The 19,758-nt window shown below is 42.8% G+C and overlaps 1 protein-coding gene across 6 annotated transcripts in view; it reads right to left on the bottom strand.

Annotated features, from left to right (window-relative positions):
- The window catches only part of SLC6A6 (solute carrier family 6 member 6), a 54,584-nt gene that overhangs the window by 17,181 nt on the left and 17,645 nt on the right, over positions 1-19,758 (bottom strand). For 5 of the 6 annotated variants that reach the window (XM_057390284.1, XM_057390286.1, XM_057390283.1 and 2 more), the window contains 5 exons: positions 13,176-13,415; positions 12,449-12,583; positions 10,347-10,581; positions 4,412-4,544; positions 1,040-1,174 (listed from right to left, as the gene is read on the bottom strand). In XM_057390284.1, the coding sequence (XP_057246267.1) occupies positions 1,040-1,174; positions 4,412-4,544; positions 10,347-10,581; positions 12,449-12,583; positions 13,176-13,404 (867 nt within the window). In that variant the 5' untranslated portion in view covers positions 13,405-13,415. Of the gene's footprint in view, positions 1-1,039; positions 1,175-4,411; positions 4,545-10,346; positions 10,582-12,448; positions 12,584-13,175; positions 13,416-14,695; positions 14,793-19,758 lie in introns of those variants that run through there. The other variant, XM_057390287.1, reaches the window with a different exon arrangement.

The raw sequence follows: 19,758 nt of genomic DNA, 5'->3' as shown, positions 1-19,758 counted from the left end.
CGTGGGCGGGAGCCGGCCAGCTCACATGAACCTCTCCTACATTATCTGCTGACTCGCTGCTTAGGAATAACAGTAGATCATAAAAATTATGTGATGGAGTCTCGTAAAAGAAGATCAATTCATAAAATATGATGTCTCCTKTGAAAAAGATGTCTTGCAAAAGAGGCCAAGACTAGAGAATGAACCAAATTTTCACAATGTTTCTTTCAATTACACCTTTCCTACTTCAGTTCTTTAGTGATCACTGGAGTTTTATTTTAACCAAATACTCACTAAAAAGAAATAGCAAAGACAGACGTTATTTCCTATCACTATGACCAACATTTTATTATCCATGTTTTTCTTTTTTCAGGAGGGAATGTTGTGGGTTTTTTCATTTCTCATGAGAACGCTATTGGCTGAAATTATGCTGATCTGCTCAAGTGTCCTACACTTGCACTCTGTGAGCACAGACAGGAATTTCTATCAATACAGAAAGAGTAAGCCTGTTTCTCACTAGCCAGGGCTAAGCAAACAGTAGTTCTTGTGCCTCAGAAAGCATTTTCTCCACCTTTGCATGGGTTTTCATTCTTCTATAATTTCATTCACTTCTCTCCAATCTCCTCCTATCTAGCAGTGGGAGGTAGGTGACACTGGTACTCACAGTTGTCGCTTGTTGTTCCATCTGTGAAGCTCACATGTCTCTCCTTTGAAACTAAAGACTATCCTCATTAAAAAATGCATCTCCCTTACCTTACCAACAAGAAAGCTGAGATTGTATAACGGGACAGAGTCTACAGCCTCAGAGTCCTTTGACACAAAAAAAAATACACACGCATACACGCACATACATACACACGGAAAGATGCATTAACACATTTGACAGTGACCTTCTCAAGCAGATCTCTGGAAAATATAACCCAGCATTAAAGTTCACACTATATTTGGACCTCTAAAGTCTGTGGAAAAAAAACCTGGTTGCCATGACATCAGCACCATCACCCTCCACCACCCCCCTTTGCACAGGAAGTCATCCCACTCCCCACTCTTGGTTCTGTACCTGTGGGTCAGATAACCGTGAGATATCAGGGTAAAGATAAAACTTGATGCCTTCTGCAGCTCCAGGCAGGGTCACGCCACGGATGAGTAGAACAATGAGCATGACAAATGGGAATGTGGCAGTGATGTACACTACCTGGAAATAAGAAAAGATAAAAGGTGTGTTTAGTCTGAGGCAGCCAAAACTCCAGAACCAAGAGAGGTCTAACAATGGGAATTCAAAGCCTCCTCATAACTAAAAAGGGCCTAACCTGAGTTTCTGTGTCTAATTCTAGTGTAATGGCCTTGAACACCTTATTGCCTTATGTCTGAAGGCAGTGCATGAAACCCTCCAGAGGCCCCAGCCAAATGTCACATCACTCAGACATGGTTTTATTCAACTCATGACTTTTGTTCAAATTCTGCCTTTGCCCTGTTTGTCCTCCTCACATGACAAGTGCACCTCTGCCAGGGAAGTGAAAAGGTTTCCTCACTGAGGGCCCTGAAACATTATTACCTCATTCTTTACTGGAACTTTAAAACTCACAAAGTGCAAACTGTTTCGCAAGCTCTGCTGCTACCTCTGACCTTGCTGTGCAGCCCCACTACTGCTCCCACGGCCAGCTTCACCAGGGACTGTGTTCAGAGATGAAGGCAATTTAGTCTGTGCTCCCATGTCTCCCTTCCCATCTTGAACCCATGAAGCCCTTCAGGTTGGCATCAGCTTCAACATGGTAATTTCCAGTCCTATAACTTCATTCTTGCCTTTGCTGCCTATTCAGCAACATCATTATTGGAAACTAAGGCTCTATTCATCCAGTTTGAAAATATGTCTTCATTATCTTTAACCTCTATTCCCACTCTCTTTGAATAACAGCCTACTTCTTCTCTTCTAGTTATCTCCTCATTCATTTGATGAAAGAGCCCTTTGCTTTCATCTCCAGCACGAGGGTTAATTGAGCTTGCATTTGGACAGTTCTATCTTTAGACCCACACTTTTTGACCTYTAACATTTTGCTTTCTTTGCTCATCAGTGCTTGCTCTCATTTTTTATATAACTGCTGTGCTACAGTCAAGAATCACTTCTGTCCAAGAAAGGGCATTTTTCCTGGAGTCAGATGATTCCCCCAGGTAATTACAGTTTGCTGCCATGACTTGAAATGTATTTTTGTTTTCCAGAATTTGTTTAACCACTGCAAAGCTCCCAGAATGCTCCATTTTTCTTCTTAAGTGTGTCCTCTGAGAATAATGAGGAAAACTCAAAGCCTGCATTGCCATAATAATTCACAGAGTGGGGGTGATTTCATAGAATGAAAGGAAATCTTTTCATACATGKCCTTTTAAATTCTCTCTTTGAATTTTCTGTATATTTTCCACTGACAAGTAACATGTATTGCACATTAGCCTAGTTTCACCAAAAACAGAAGGATAAAAGATGGATTTCTGCACTTTCTTATTTTTTTAGCATAAGCCAGGTCTGTGAATAATCAAAGTTTTCTTACAAAAATTRTATGCTTTGCCTTATTTTCAGGAGCTGAATAAACAAAAACTCACAGAGAAGTTTTGCACTGCAGGTAGGGATTCTCTCACAATACTGCAGGAATTTTTAAGATCAAGTACATTATCTAAAGCTTAAGCATAACCAGTATTTTTCATCATGCTTTCATGTTTATTTGTCCAATGCTTTACTAAAAGATTTTAAAAYGACATCTTTCTCCGTTCCCCCACCCTGCTCTCCAAAGAGCCATTAACACGCTGGAAAGCAGGGAAGTGCTATAAACAACCCTCTCCTAAAGTAAACTAGACTTCTCAAATAATTCAAATCCTCCATTAGAGTTTACAATTTACTTTTGTTTGACCCCAAAGTTAATGGAGTCAACCGGAGACTTTTCAATGGTTTTGTTGGTCTTTGGCTCCACACCCTCACGAGAGCAGGGAGTGAATTCCTACCCACTGCCCTGTTTTAGACATGAAAAGGATTTTCACGGATTTTGCAGAATTTGCAGATTTTTAGACAACTGATTTTAACAGACCTGTTATCTCCATGGGGAGTGGAAATAGTACCAGAGGGAGCCTGGAATGCCTCTCTGTGCTACYGGAGCCTTTACTGAGCAGACACCAGGGTTGCCAGTGGTGCTGCAGAAATGTGCACTTCCACCCTGCTGCTGCAGGAGATTTACTGCATCCACCTTYACTGCAAAACCTGCACAATCACCTCACTGAGTCACATCAATCAGAGGGAACAGAGAAACAAGCATTTTTGTCAATGTGTGYGGAAGCTGCTCTTCAGAGGAAAGGTGGCGGGAATCCAGGGCAAGACACCAGCCTTTTAATGAGGCTCTTTGGTAAAAATCACAGAAAGCAAGGCAGAAACTGCAGTAAAGCAAGTGCTTTAGTCGACAGTGAAACTGATGAGGTCTGGCTTGCTACAAAATTTTGTCTCCTGCAACTGCAAGTAAAACTGCTAAATGATGCTCTCTCTGCAATTAGAATTTCTCCCTGATTTCTTTGGGGACTTATACAAGATGAGCTCACACTGTGGCCTACATCTTAGGAAGAGCACACATGGGGTCATTCCTTTCCACCAAGCTGAGGAGAAATGTGGGGAACTTAGTACCTTGAGATCCTTCTTCCTCTGTTAGATTTATCTAAACATTGCCCCAAGCAACAACTTTGAAAACTAAGAATTACACAAACAATGACTTCAAAACTCATGAAAATAAGTACAAAAACACTACTGAACACAAGGGGCTATAATATGCTTCACACTGTGTGACCAAGACTTCCACTGGAGCAGGATRTTCAGGAGAGATGCGATGATTATCCTTTACAGGAAAGCCTAGTTTTGAAGAGCATGTGATGGGACTAAACCCAGAAGCTATCCAGGATCTTTGCTAGTGACAATGCTCCTGAACAAGTGCCTAAGCTCAGTCTCGTGTGTCCACACAGAGCTCTTCCGTAAGTGAGCGTCATTTCAGAAATGCTCTGCATCCACCACTGCCTTAAAACATCCCTACCACAGCTATGGCAACATCCATCCTGCTGCAGTGGGATGAACGGGACAGGAGTGAGGACAYGGCACCACACATCACAAGCCTGAGACTTCCTGCACTCATGACATCAGTGGGATGCTCATCCTCTGAGAGCTGAAGGGGTGCTCAATCCATGCTTGGATCTGCTTCTTGGTGCCCTTCCAGTAATGSCTACTTGACTCACAAGCATTTTGGGCACTGATAATGACTTTCAAAAGTCAGTTGAGTATGATTTCTTCTCTTACTCAGTGTAAAAATACAGTTTTTCCAGGAAATGGTAAATATCTTTGAGAACAACATTACTTAGTATTCCTAACATCTGCTAACTGCAACGTCTATAGAATGGGTAAAAGAGCACTTACTTTCCCAGTGGATTTGACTCCTTTCCAAATGCAGAAGAAACATATCACCCAGACGAGGAGGAGACACAGTGCTAGATCCCATTTGATAATACCAATGTCTTCAATTCCCGAGGACAAGCTCAGCACATTGCGCCTGAATATTTGAAAGGAAACAAAACAAGAGAGAGATGCAGGAGCTCAKTTGATACAGACTGTGTTTCTGATGGCTGAGAATACACGATGGTGTGCAGGGCAGCTRAAGCACAGGCAGATCTCTGCACTCAAAACACGTCCTAAGTCCATGGYTTATGCGATCAAAGCTGTGCTTTGCAACCCTACATCTCCCCTATGTCTGTGRCACTCCTTAATTCAATATACGGCACAACATTTTAAATATTTAAGCTCTTTTTAGCAGCCCRTGACCACCACAATATGAGATTTAAAAGTATTTGCTCCCTTGAAGATCCAAGACCAACTTGCCCCAGCGAAGCCACTGGGCAGCAGCRTACACCATGTCTCCATCACGGACAGCTGACCTGCATCCCCACGTTTCTCCTCCTATTCAGTTATTTTGCAAGGCTGCCTCAAGGAGGAAAGGGAAAAAAGCAGTGCAGGGAAGTGTCAGGTCATGCAGCTTTGCAGAGTGAAGGCTGGAGCCTTTATCTGTTCTCCCCATGGGCCCCCCCAGGCAAACACTGCCCAGGTGCTGCCACTTGCCCTCGGTASCCCTGGCACCAGGGTCTCACTTAGCTAACACCAGGTTATTTGGGAAACTTTATTTACTCACTTAGCTTAATAAATAAAAAGTAATTCCTGAGCTATGTCTTAAGGGAGGATCATCTGACCRTTACAAGACTGATCCACAGGGGAAACATTCATTAAGGCTTTTCTCTTTTCAACATTCCCATGGCTTATCATTAAATACTGAATTTTGAATGTAAGCTATTTTAAAAATTATTTCATGCAACATACACTGTCCTCACACACTGCACAGACCTTGTCATATCCAACACTTCATTTGTCAAATATGCAAAAGAACAAACTGTTTCTTACTGTTCACTGAGCTAAAACTCCTCTGCAAACGAACCCAGTAAACTCTGAAGAGTTTCTGCAAGTATTTTTCAGTCAAGGAAAAGTTTGACCTCAATTACAACAGAAATGCCTTGCCCCAARACTATAGAAGTGAACTTGCTACCTTACAAATTATTAGTTAAATTTTATTTTCAGGCTATAAAAGTCAGGCACTTTCCTTCACCAGAGTTGGGGAGAGCAGAGCCCAGAGCAGTTTGGGTGCTGCACTGGGTCAGGTCCGTGCATGTGGTATGCACAGCTTAGTGTGGGGATYCAGTATAAGGCAAACCACTGTGGTTTGGTTTCCCCTGAATGATTTTTTATTTTTTTTTTTTGCTATTACCATGGAAATAATAGTGAATGAAATCCCTGACGGAAAATTTGCAATTAGTTTTTGGATCGACCAGTTTAATAGGACTCAAGCCGTCGTCCATCTGTTTTTGCATCTCTGTTTGCCAAACTCACTTGGATTACCTGCRTGACCGTGTTCTCACACCAAATGCTTTATTCTCTCTGAACGTGTGTGTATTTTGTTACAGAAAAGGACTAATGGCACCAGACAGGGTAAGTCTGCCCTAATCAGCACAGCTATTCAACAGTTATGAGAAAACCCTCAGTAATGAATATTTGGCATAAAGTTTCAGTCCTGCTTCACCTGAGCCTAAAGAGACAAAGGAAAAACCYGCTGTGCAGATACAAAAGAAGAAAATACATTTATAAGATGACAAAGTTTAGCTGAAACCCTCTGTGCCTTTTAAAAAAATAAATGGCAATTCTCTAATCAAAGGGGCAGTTCATATTAAAAAGGCAATCTAGAGAGCTGGCTCTGAGGAAACTGAATAATTAACTGCAAATGCCTTTTGGAATAGGGAACTCTATTAATGCATTCAGCTAAAACTTCTTTTTTTTCTACTGTGGAACTAAAAGCAAGTGGCCATCTCTCCTAGAGTTTGCCCCAGCAATTCTTTCAAGATGTTTTAGAGGACACCCTAGTGGGYTACTGAGAGCCAGATGTCTTACTTTTCTATGGTGAGGCAGCAAGCACAGTATGATGCTTGGTATGATTGGCCTTCTCTGTCCAGGGTTATCCCATCTCACAAAAACTGACTTTCCTCAAGGAATATGCTCAGAATTACCAGGGGAGCTTCAGCACTACAGTTGTTTTGTGAGTTTTGTTGAGCCCAACATATTTTTTATAGAAGCACTCACACTTGTGATACCCTGCAAATTCAGCTTCAGGAAGGAGAATGAGCTGGGCCACGCTGATAACTCTTCAATTCTGTTACATAACCCCCATGCTGCTGAGATTCAGCCAAGCCCACTCAGCTACCTTCACACCACTTTCACACGGAGTTGTTACTCATTCAGATTTATAGTCTTGATGCTGTCATTAACTGTCACTCATTTATAATCAATGGGACAACAGGCTGGGGCTGAGTTTGTTGTAAACAGGAGTTCTTGACCCTTGAACACTAATACGCTCTGGTGCGTGCAATATGGAAATGTAACAGGAGCCGTAACTGGCTCTACAACATAAACAAAAATAAAATGAAGAGAGTTATGCAATCCTTGAGGGATATTCCAGCTCATTAATCAASTGAATGCAGAGAGGACCTTTCAAACCAGGAAAGGTGAAGCAACCTGTCATGTTGGATGGACAAGAATAATTAACATTGAAGTGGTCATACAGAAGAATATTAAAAGGAGAATGTGAAACAATTTCTAAAATGCTCAAGTTTGCTCTCAAAGGCAAAGACAGCTGCTCTAGATTTTGYTTAGTTTTTTGTGTTGCTCCCTTTAGGATTACATGCCATTAGCATGTGATGGTCTTTCTTGGGATTTGGACGAATAAAGTCTGCTGATTACCAAATATTTATAAACACTTGGCCAGCACCAGACAATCAGAGGTTTTGTTCAACCATAATTACTCCACTACACTTATCCCTTATGTATTAATATGTGTGTAAGCCKTTAAGGTTTTGGACTTCAAAATAAAATCTTGAGAAATAAGACCTGAAGCATGTGATGCCAAGAGGTAAGTCTCCTGATATAAAGCCTGATTTTCTTAACCCCCTTTCATTGCTGCTCAAGTAAGCATGTGATTTGCACAAAACATTAATTCAAATGAACTGAAATGTCAGGCTGCACTATACATCCAGCCAGGCTGAGAAGTTCARCGTGAAGAGGTTAATACATCAATGTGGTCAATTATATCTGGGCAGCACTAGTTTTACAAAGCAGTACTGATGAAGACACTATATAAAAGTCCTACAGTAAAAATGGCATTGGGTTTCAGAAACCAAATACTCACAAACCTCTGAATTAAACTGGAATTAATTGTGCCACAAAGCAGATGGATATCTTCAAAGACTAATTATTTACCTGTCCTTTCAATGTCAGTAGCTGGCTGGCTGGCAGCCAGCATTATCTATGGTGGCAAGGTACTTAAAGGTTCTTAAAACTACTTTTAATTTCAGAATTGTAAAGAATAGTAGCATTGCTGGGAAAAAAAATGGGCACATTCAATGCTTGCACCATGTGAAAGCTATGCGACTTTAATTACGACAGTGCTGCGTGATCTCTGCTCTAACTTTAAGACACCAATAGTTATTTATGCAGAGAGAACAGCTATTTTTAATCCTCCTCTAAGTGCCATGACTCCTGAAGGCAGCTTGCTCTGGTAAGGGCAGTTTTGCCCATGATGAAACAGTGAGTTATGGGCAGTATGTCTGTACTAGTAGGATTACAGAGCCAAACCCCTCCCCAGCAAGACTCCAGGGAAGAGTTCAGTTCATGTTGTCTAAATCTGTTGAGGACACCAGTTAAAGTGGCTGCAAAGCAGGGGGAGCTACTCCAGGGGCACTGACTGCTGAGCAACCTTTGCTCCAACTCTGCTACAGGCACAGTGAGGGCACAGCTGAGGATAGGAAAGTGTGTGAGGATCAAGGATTTGTCRTCTAGCCTCAGGCACCTCCTGATTYCATCTACAGGAAGATTTGGCTCAGCTTGCTCGGGTGTTTTCTGACTTGGTTTCTCTTAGAGGGAAGTTAACTAAAAGCTCCATCACTAATGTGGTCCCATGGGGATATCATTCCCCAGCCCATGGCTGCCCTGCCACAGCACCCTTCAGCATGTGCCTGCTGTGCTGTTACCTCAGAGAGCTCTGCTGTTCCCCAGCAGGCTGAAGYCCTTGCTCTTTTACAATCCCTTTCCCAACTACCAGCCCTACTGCCTTCCAGTTCAGTATCTCCAGTCTCCTGAAGTGAATATGCTGCCTGGAGCCCCAAGGAAACATCCTGGCCCACAAAGCTCTGCATTACAGGAGTAGGAGCTTCAGAGCAGCAGGAAAACCCCATGGCCACAACAGGAGCGGCCAAGGTCAAGGCTGGTACAAGAGGACTCCCAGCAAAATTACTGCACAAAAGCCATGATGAACACAGTGGTTTGCAAGTCTGGGGGAGCACCWATTTCAGGGGCAGCACTGCAGACCTCTGCTTCCTTGGGAGGCCTTGAGAAGAGCTTTGAACACACAACCAAACCAGCCACTCATTTGGATTCAAGGCCTTCCATCCCAAGTCATTGTGGGAGAGTCCAAAGGAGTGAGAGCTGCTTCCTCTTCGACTGCAACTTGCCTCTCTATTCCTCAAAAATATCCGAAGATACCATTTAAAAATAATTTTCCAACTTCCTCTATATTTACCAGGGGGAAGTCACCTGGGAAAGCAGCTGCCCCTCAACATGGAAACGCAGAGCTTGTGKTGAAAATGCTGCACTCACAGCCTGCACCCTGTCCCTCACACCAGCCACCAGAGCCTTTTGACAAACTGCCARTCCAAGATTCAATCTGCCCCTTTGTATTTTGGCTCTCATGTATTTTTTTCTAAACCGAATGCATGCCAAATGTCTTCAGCATGAGCRTGATTCCTGCTGGGGCTTTGGCTGATGCTTATTTTTAAAAATAGAGAAGTAGGTACAAGTTGATCAGAGATGAAACTGGACTTTAAACATGGTGAAAAAGCCAAGCAGAGCCAGAAACTGATTCTACTCTTAGGTAGCTATCTGAGCAAGCAAGCAAAGAAAAAAAATTATTAATAAACTATTTATAGATCCTTTGGATTTAAGTTTCTCTACAGGTGTCTTCCTCTGCTGCTATGTTTTGACACTTATATAAACACACAGAGATTTGAGGTCATGCCCGTTCAGAGATCAGTTATGCAATATGATTTAAAACTTGAAAAATAAGAGAGAAATGAGAATAAGAAGCTTAGGACTGATGAAATGCAGGCATCTGGCAAAACAGTCTCCTCAGAGACTGTAGAGAAAAACGTTCCACCAAAGATGACCTGAGAAACCTGGAGTACAGGACAGCATTCACCACCCCTGTCAGATTTATTACTGAAGTCAAAGCCTTAYATCGTTGTCAGACTGAAAAGAGATGTGTTATAGCTTCACTAACTGTACTGCAAATGCTGACAGYTGGGGAAGAGGTTACCACAAAGGTGATGATTTGTCACTGTTTCCACTGTAAATCCCTGCTATCAGGGCATCTGCAGTGACTTGTTTGTGTTCTCCGGCTGCATTCAGAGAATCCAGCCAAGAAGGAAACAAGTTTTCTTCCAAAGAAGAAGCTGTACTGAGCTTTTAGAGYTCCCTGTATGGTCTAAGATAAACACAGTTACACATCTAACACCTTCCTCCACCACTCCCAGACTTACCAGTCAAGACAGGTGAGAACCAGTAGCAAACACAGGTCAAACAACTGACACCCAGAGCGATTTTCTTTTCCTATCTAACACTCCTCTCTAGGCTTCCATAAAATCTCAGGACTGAGCTCTGGCATACCACCGAAAACTCCACRAGGACGCCATGAAGAGGGGGTACTTACTCCCAAAACTCTGTGACAGGAGAGGTGAAGTTAGTGACATTCAGTGATATCCAAAGCGTTTTGTTCTTCCTGAGAGTGTCTTCCAGGCAGGTCGGCGTGTTCCACTTCTGGTGGCAGTGTGCCCATGGCAGGACGGTCTGGAACGACTGGAATAGGTAGTAGAGTCCCCAGGCCAGGATCACAATGTAGTACACGTTCAGAAGGGACACAATCACTATGGAAGCATAACCAATTCCTGCCAAGAAGGGGAGAGAAAAGAAAAACGTGCGGACGTGACAGCTGCTGCACCTTGTGGTCTCCTGGGTTGGTGCCAATCCCTCTGTGTCTTGGACTGGTMTCCTGCCCTACCCAACTGCTGATGGAAACTCAGCTCAACCCCACATCAGCAYAGTCCTGCCACCATCTCTGGCATTCAGGGCTGAGTTTCTGGCTGTGRTTTGCTGACACTGAGGGATGACTGCAGGATGTCCACCCAACTTAACACTAACCCAGCTATTTCAAGTTTTGGTAGGGAGAAGTCAGGGCATCAGGCTTTGCTTGTTTGCTACACCATCTCACTTCCTAGGTACCTATGTGGGCAACCTCAATCTTGCCACACTGTCCCCCAAGCCAACCTTCCTGGCAGCAGCTGGACAGCCCCTGCAGCACTCAGTTATCAACTGGCTGGGTTCAGTCTGTGTGGGGAAAAAAAAAAAAGGACATTTCTTGAATGAGTTAAAAAGGAATCAATGTGAAAGTGGTTATTTCTGTCCCAATTTCACTTGAGCAAAGGAAGCAAGGTATTTGTGGCTCCTATTGTTAACTGGATCGATCTCTGCTCACACAGTTTGTCATTTATGAACCACAGGCAAAAAGACTTCCTTAAAAAATTTAGAATTGTCTCTTATAAGAACCTGTGAGGCTCCCCTTAATACCACTCTGATGGACATCCCAGCACTTGGGATACACCTGCTTCATATTTTATAGCTTAAAACCCTGTTGCAATAGGAGTCTTCATCATCAGAGATTATTTTTATGCCAGATGGAAACAAGCAGAGCAAGTGCTATTTATTCTGTACATCTGCATTTCTTTCAGCATATTCAGCTGGTCACATTAGCTACACTTGCTCTTTATGGATGCCTGGGAGATTGCTATTTAAACAAGGAACATTCCTTCTTCCTCCTCCTCCTCAAAAAAAAAAAAGTTTTCACAAAAGTGGGAGGAGGAGGAGGAAGAAAATCAAGCTAAAGCAGCACAATTACATCAGCTTCAGCAGCATTTTGAGTACTTGGTGGGAGGGTGAGCCTCAGAGAAAACCCCCACTTCTGCTGGGGGTGACATAAGGGGAGAGAGATGCCTGGAACAGCAACAGTGGCAGAGCCAGAGACACACCAGTGTGAAGTGCCCATTCTTTCCAAATGGGATTTGAACAGGGCCACATGTTTAGTGTGGCTATTCCAAATGATTCTGCCTGTGCTGTCCGGCTGTAAAGGGCAATCTACACACAAGACAGGCATTCTCCGCCATTTTTCCAACCTTGTTTCATTTTGCCTTCTAGTTAACTTCCAGAGCAACCTTCACATTGTTCCTGTGAGCATTGAGCAGGCAAAAACCCTTCGATAAAATCAGACCAATATTTGCCAGGACCTGCTCAGTTGTGACCAAAGCCCTGTTCCTGAATCCCACCAAAAAATGCTGCCCAGGTTTTGACTGTATCAGTAGCAGAGGGATGATGCCAATGAAAAGCTTTCACATGGAGGAGGGATTTTGATTTCCAGACCMAAGTAACATTTCAGAGATGGTTTCATTATTGCCATCTAGCCATCCAAGACAACACTTTCTCTGMTACCTGTAAACAAAATGTAAAATTGCCTTTAAAAGGCATAATAAGCAATTTCTTTCTTGGTTATTGGCAGTTTTGCCAGTTAACAAGCTGATAGCATCAAAATCAATAGCTCACTTTGTCCTTCAGACTCTCTGACTTCTACCTTTCCAGGAACCAATATCATACCCTTAATTACTAGTGCAAATAGCTGAATTAATGGGCATGAGGGGAATGGTGCTGCTACACACGGTTTGCAGAGGTGTCTTTTAGCAGTAAASCACAACAAGATGTACTAACCAGTGAAAATAGGGCAGATCTTTTCCCAGCATGTAATTCCACCTTCAGAGGTATACTGTCCTAGCACCACCTCCAGGAAAAACACGGGAAGACCTCCCCCAAACAGGAAAATGAAATAAGGTATAAGAAATGCACCTGTTGAGAAAATACAATAGTACAAAATGAGATGAAGTGAATGAACTTACACAAGATCATCTAAAAAGCGGCAACAGGCACATACAAACAAAGAAACATATTTGATACTTCAATATCAGTATGCAATAATCTTATTCTAGAGTATTTTTGCTCATTTTCTCTGCAAAAAGGATAGGTATAGGCTGAAAAGGACATTTTCTTACCTCTTTAAAGTGAGTATCTGCAATAACAATGGCAGACTGTTAGGCACACAGTTTCACATGGCTCAGACTGCTCTTATTGAAATCCCCTGACCTGAAATCCTACTGGTTTATATTAATAGCATATCTTTTGGTTAAAACTCAGACTGTTATAGCAGAAGTAATAAGCAGGAAAGGTTCAACAGCAGAACATTTGGAATTGCTGGATTTTTTCCCCCCCTAATAAATTTTTAATAAAAACTCTTCAGCGATTAAAACAATCTCTCCTGAAGACTGGTGAGGAAGGCAGAAAACAACGTATGAACATTATTCTCAAAAATCGGATGAAGGCACTGAAAAATAGTGAGCATAGGGCAGACAGATTGATTTCTGAGCAYGGGATAAAAACTCACCTCCGCCATTTTTGTAGCAGAGATACGGGAACCGCCAGACGTTGCCTAAACCAATGAATCCACCCGCCACGGACAGCAGGAAGTCGATCTTGCTYGCCCACTTCTCCCGCTGGGGTGGCTTCCCCTCTGCCTCATCCTCAGGCCGTGTCCCCGGGCTCTTGCCAGGGGAAGGTTTRAGGATGTCCTTGTGGAAATCTTTCAAGCACTGAAGCTTTTCCTTTGTTGCCATATTTCTGCTTTCTACACAGAAAAAGAAAAAAACGGAGGGGTTATTAAACAGTCTTTTCCAGCACAGCTTTCTAACACTGCAAGAACTGTTTAGCCAAACTCATTCCATACACAACAGTGCTGTTTATCAAGCTGAGCTAGGGAGATACATCTGATGGTTTCACTGACCAGGAGAGACAAAGGTCCCCTGACAGTGTGGCCACCTCTGTGCAGCCAGAGGAGTGCAGGACACCGTGACACTGCTCGCTGCTGACCTGCTGCCTGCAGGGAAAGGGTGCCCCAGCAGCGTCCCCGTGCCGGCTCCAGCACGTGGTGCTCTTGTGCAAGTGTGGCAGGCTGCTCCCATGCCCAAAATAAAGTACAAATCACTGCATCTGATTCCTTCTAAAACATTTATGTGAAATACAGGATAGTAAATCTCACCTTTCCAGATAAAACACATTCTTCTACTTCCCAATAACCTGAGTGATCCTGTATCTTTTATTGCCTGCAATTTCCATTCCCTGAAGTACTATAGAGCTTTCAGAAAATGATACATTCATAAAAACTGGAATGGAAAGTCATTTGTTCTAATCAACCTGCAGGAACTGAAGGAATCTTTTCAGTTTATTCCATTTTCATAACTGCGTTGTTTCCCCTTGACATCAATAAAGGGACAAAAATGAACCTTTATATTCAATTATTTTGCTATGCACACCTATGCAATGGAACGGTTTGCTGGGAATGATGCATCCTTAATTAAAAAGTCAGTGGCATGAGTCATATTAAATCATAGCTAGTTTAATAATTTATACATATAATTTATTATCAAAATCATAGATTTTACAAAAATAATAACAGAAGGAATTACTCTAACAAGTATCTTTTCACCCAAGATTTTCTAATGAAAACAATTCAGGAGTAACTTGTAGCTTTTATGTTAACTCAGATCTCCGGCACATATGGCCAATTAATTCCCCACATAACTCCAGTGCCTTCAGCTGGATCTGACCAGTTATTTTTGCATAGTGTTTTGACACTGAAATTTTCACCAGAACCAGGCAAACCAGCAAGTTTATTCCAGACCACAACCATTCAGTACTTGCACATGTCATTACGAGTGCCCAGTCATAAAACAGTCATACTGCAGATTATCCTGTCTGATAGCTGCCAGCCTCCCCCGTACCTGCGTGCTGGTTTTGATCTCTAACCTGATTGAGCTCGTGGCAGTGACCCGAAGACTGAGCTGACATTAACTCTGCAGGAAGTTTTTAATCCAAACATGATTTTGAGATAGATAGGCATCACTGTACCTGTAAATCTTTCCTTCCACCACGGAAAGTTTCAGAGGGCTACCACTGCCACCAACCACAGCAGCTCCACACTTGCCCCACTGGCACTTTGGTGGCCTTTGCAAAGCAGGCACTGTGACAGCAGCTGCCTATCAGGCCGTGATCTAAAGAGGGACTTTAATCTCCACAATGTTAATCATTATGACTTTCTACTGGATTTTAAACAAGGCCACTGGTGCGTGCAGAGGTGACACGAGCACTGCAATACCTTGTGGTCAACAGCAGAGAGAGCTCACAGAAGGAGAAAATGAGTCACAGGGTGATGAGGGCAGGACATATTCTGCTAAAATATCTCCTGTTGGTCACTGTTGGAGACATGGGATGAGATAAAGCAGCCCATTAATKGAATAAAAATKGTAGGGCCAGCTCTGTAACAGCCTKTAGGCACTTAGCTGCTTTTGGGGCTTAATTCACAATAGCCAATTTGAGTTGTAGTTCCATGGATAGAGATTAATGGAGGTGCTTCTAAAGGATTCACAGCAGCCTTAACTTCTGTGAACATCTGCATCTCACTCCTCGAAGCCCCAAACAGGCACCATCCTGCATAAACCCCTGGAGTCATCCAGAAACAAGAATAAGTGGATACAACTGCTTTTCTTCAAAGAGATACCTACAAGGTGGTTGATGTCCTACTCTCACTGCAACAATGGAGAAAGCTCACTTTTGCTTTCTTTTGCTATTTGTGCTGCTTGAATCCCTATCATTAATCTTGCAGGAGGATGTCATAACCATCAGGCAACAGGCTATTCTGGGCAGAGGAATGGAGGGCATTTGGATCATCTCGTGGAAGCTGTTCTTCACAGGGGTTATTGAAACACTCATCAACAGASRGAGAAAATGTGCAAGAGAGAGTCTMACACCTGATGTTTAGGGTATGCTCTTAYTTTTCTCACAATTTTTCAGTGAAGTGGTGGGACAGCCATAAACCTGCTTAAGAGGGCACAGAGATACATAGATTTATAGATCCCTGAAGGATCAGGTTTGAAATAGGAGCTGAACTGCTCCCCTTGGGGACTGATACTGGAAATACCCCAAAACAGAACACTAGGAACACAGGCTCCCCTTGTGTAAAAAAAACAAGGGGTCCTGCAGCATTAGCCACCTCTAAGATTAAAAACTCTTCAGGATTGCAATTTTTTGCAATCTACTTTTATCTCGTGACACAGAGTCCTTTAATTTTCTGCCAGCTCTAATCCTCTTGCCTGCGGATTTACTTTGACCCAGGTGTTAGTCAGTTCTACCCAGAGTTTGCAAGGCTCACCAGTTGATTGCATTCTGTAAACCCTGACTCTCCCTGGGACAAGGTGATTGCCCTGTGGTTTGTCCCAATTACCCGCACACAAAGTGTGAAATGGTGCCTTTCCAGACTCCTTCTTTGCAACTGAGTGGCACTGCATTATRAAAAGGGATTTCTAATTTGTCTCAAAATACCCCAAATTAATGGTCGTGCTTGAAAACCTAATTAGTGAGCGCAAATTTTGCTTCAGCCTTAGCTGGAGCGTGAAGATGGATCATGATCTCTCCCTCAGTCCATGAACCCTCAAGGTCATTCTTGACTTTGGGGTTATTTCACTGTAGAGGGTTGCAGGAGATGAACAAGCACAACTTTGGTACAAGTCACCATCTCTAAGTAGCAGGGCACAGTACCTATCCAAGGCTTGCACAAAATTAGCAACAGCCCGGCTTTACTGTGTCTAGACTTGCTAAAATCCCAATTGTGTCTGGAGGACCGGCAGCTGTGGCTGGCAGGCACGTACATCCACCAGTACCACAGGAACTGTCGCTAAGCGGCCACCTGGGACTGTGGTCCCAGCCCATGTCACGTTCAAGGGATGTTGGATTTATCCCCCTTTGCTGCCAACCATTGGTGTCCACCCAGCCATTCCCAATTACAGGAACTGTCTACAAAGGCTGCAAGGGTGGGGGGTACGGGCGATTCTCCCTGGTGAAGAAAAGCCAAGAAAAGTAAGTTTGTTTAGTGAAAGGCATTGTCTTTTTCCTTAATGGGGTTGGAGTTTCATTTCCTTTTGTTATGTCCCACTGGGTGAGGTTAAAATGGCTCTTAAGGGAAATAGTCTGACAGAGATGCTGAAACAATATGTTGTCACCGCCCAGGTCARAACCAGAGAATAATAGGTTATTTTTACTGTATCACTTAGTGGGGATGGTATCYGAGATCTAAGTCCATCAGATTCCCCCAAGGAAATATATTGTGAAAAAATGCTSTTACAACCACATAGCCCCAAAAGGAGTGATTCAAGTCTGAGGCGTATATCTGCATCCTGGAGACACACGTCTGCCTTCCAGGAGCCACATCTGACTGTGCGAGTACCCCCTTCAGGAAGCTTYAGAAGGCCCCAGGAAGCTATGGCTTCATCTGATGAACTCAGAATGGATAAATAAAAAGCAGCAGTCAAGCCTGCTATTTATGGTGTGCCCCTAGGCTGAGCCCAGACACGCTGCAAGAGCTGGATCCAAAAGTGAGAGGAGAAGAAACCCAAACTAAGCCAGGCCCAGAACTGCTCTCACATACACTGGTGCAAACCCCTRTGAACTGAGGGTGGAGTAATCGATTGTCAAGTCGATGCTGGTAAAATATGGAAAAATAGAACAAKGGATCAAGCACAGGCACTTTGCACTTCTCAAGCATCAGCTCGCTGGTGCAGCCAGGAGGCCCTTCCACAGGAGAGTCATGGGTCTGTCCCTCACACAAACCTCCTCAGGTGAAATACCCTGCAGTAACCCAGGCTCTCTTGCTGTCCCCCATGACTTGTCTTTGGTGTACAGCTGAAAATATCAAAAGAGCAGCCATAAAAGGAGCACTTTCACAGCCAGCYCAGCTTGGGCCATCCTCTGGGCTACAGCTATCGGATCTTCACACCTACAGCCTGCACCTCAGATAACCCATACCCTTTAGAGGAATACTGCCATTGAAATGTAATCCTTCATAACACGCAAAAACCTGAGGGCTAAAAAAGGGGAAGGCACTGAGGCACTGGACAGAGGGGCAGACACAGATGCAGAGAGCAATGCAGATGAAGGAAGGCCACCAGCACGGCCAGGACCTGCTGGTTGTCAGAACAGACACAACTCCCAACACTGCTGGACCACTGACTTTTTTTGACAGACAACCCATGGATTACACATCTGAAAATACACTGTGTTCAGTTTTTGCTTTGGGATTACAGTAATGATCCAAGCTTCTTACAGCTGGAGACAAGCGATTGACACAGGGCAACATCTTCCAGGAGGAGCCTTGAGAWCAAACCCATCTTGGAAGCCACCTCATTTGATAGTCTATAAAAATCAAATAATTAAAAAAGCGTCTTTCCAAATGCTGATGGAAATGGAAAAACCAAAGTCTGCCTGTACACACAGATATGTGTTTGTAAATATGCCCTCTCTTGTATCTGAACATCAGAAACCGCAGCAAAGCAGATACTTCTTTTTTGGCCAATGTATATAAACTTTGATTGAAGATTCAACATATTGAATTGCTGACTAGAACAGTAACWGAATGTGAGTTTTTTTCTAGCTTCTTCTCTTAGAAAACGAAAAGCAAAGTACACCTTCAGAGTGTCTCTGATGTTGATGGGAATGCTGCTTTAGGAGTGACTCTTTGGCTGTACTGCTCATTTTATGGACTATTTTGGCAGTATGATGCGTACCATCACTACTTCTGCTTTCAAGGACTCGACTCGACTAAGTTCAGCCTGTGCAGATTGTATATCTTGAGCTTCTCAGTGCTCWTTCATCCTTTTCTGCCTCAATGACTTTTGAAAGACATCAGTTTATCACATTATAATTAATTTTTCTAACCCTGTTTAAGCTCACTGCCTCTTTAGACATTGCCATCTCTCTTATTTTCCTGTAATTTTTCATTTTGTATCTTGCAAATTGAAGTCAACCTTCCTTTAAACACAGAGCTTTCCTAGAATTGCCAATCTATTTGTGGGTTGGCTCTTTTAAAAAATTATTATTAYTTTACATTCATATCCATGAATATTTCGAAATTAGATGCCCTGATTGCTGGATCAGAGCTGGTCTTCAAATAAGCAGCTTCCACTTTCATTGAGAGCAATGGAAAAGCTGCTATTGATTTCAACAGTAGTAGGATCAGGTCCCAAATAAAACKGCATTTATTATGTTTGGCTCATTTCCTAGGATTACTTGGAACTTTAAAAGCTGTAATTCTTGATGTTGACAGCTCTCCCTCCCTCCCAGGGCAGTGTGATTAAGGCAATCGATACATGATTAAAATAAACAGCCCCTTGATCAAACTTATGGCTTTAGTACAAGTCTTTGTGATCTGCAGGAGAAAAAGCCCTTATGTTTGGCAGCCCTCGAGGCCACACCAGTGTCCAAAGAGCACCTGACTTCATTTATTGTCCCTAATTCATACCCAAGTTCGTTCTGCTTCACTGAATAAGATACCTATGTTTTCTGAAAAATAATACCTCTCCCTTTATAACACATATTGCCTCTCTTCCTCTTAAAAAGTGCCTCTAAAAATTCCCTGAACTACAGCTTAGTGTTCTGTCTTTAATGCACTCTWCCTTTTCTGAATACTTTTCCCTGGGTTTGGGTTGCTATTTAAACCCTAAAATCCATTTGTCCTTTCTTCTCTCTTGGTTTKCACCCCAACTTTCTCCATCTCCCTTCTCACTTCTTCATGATTTCCTTTTCTTTCACTGTGAGGCTTTTTTTAGTCTTCTAAGATTGACTGGAAGATCTGCTACTAAAAATTTTCTGGGAGCAAAATGAACTTCTTTATAAAGCTGAGGCCTACTCTGAAAGAGAAGCCCAGGGCTTAATGCAATTTCTTTTTCATCAGTTGTGGTCTGGACAAAAGGTATCTTTTTTTCCCTATATTCTTTTTTTTTTTTCTCACTCGTGTTTCCATTCATGCTCTTCAAATGCTTCAAAATAGGCACCATGTCATGGCACTGAACTGTTATAAAATCTTGCATCTTTGCTCAGATTTCAGCAGCAGAAAATCTGCAGTCACATAATACTCTAGATGT

This window comes from Malurus melanocephalus, unplaced genomic scaffold (assembly GCF_030028575.1).
Source record: "Malurus melanocephalus ecotype Western Australia unplaced genomic scaffold, MMel_1.1 scaffold_24, whole genome shotgun sequence".
NCBI lineage: Eukaryota > Metazoa > Chordata > Aves > Passeriformes > Maluridae > Malurus > Malurus melanocephalus.
This window is presented reverse-complemented; position numbering and strand designations above follow the sequence as displayed.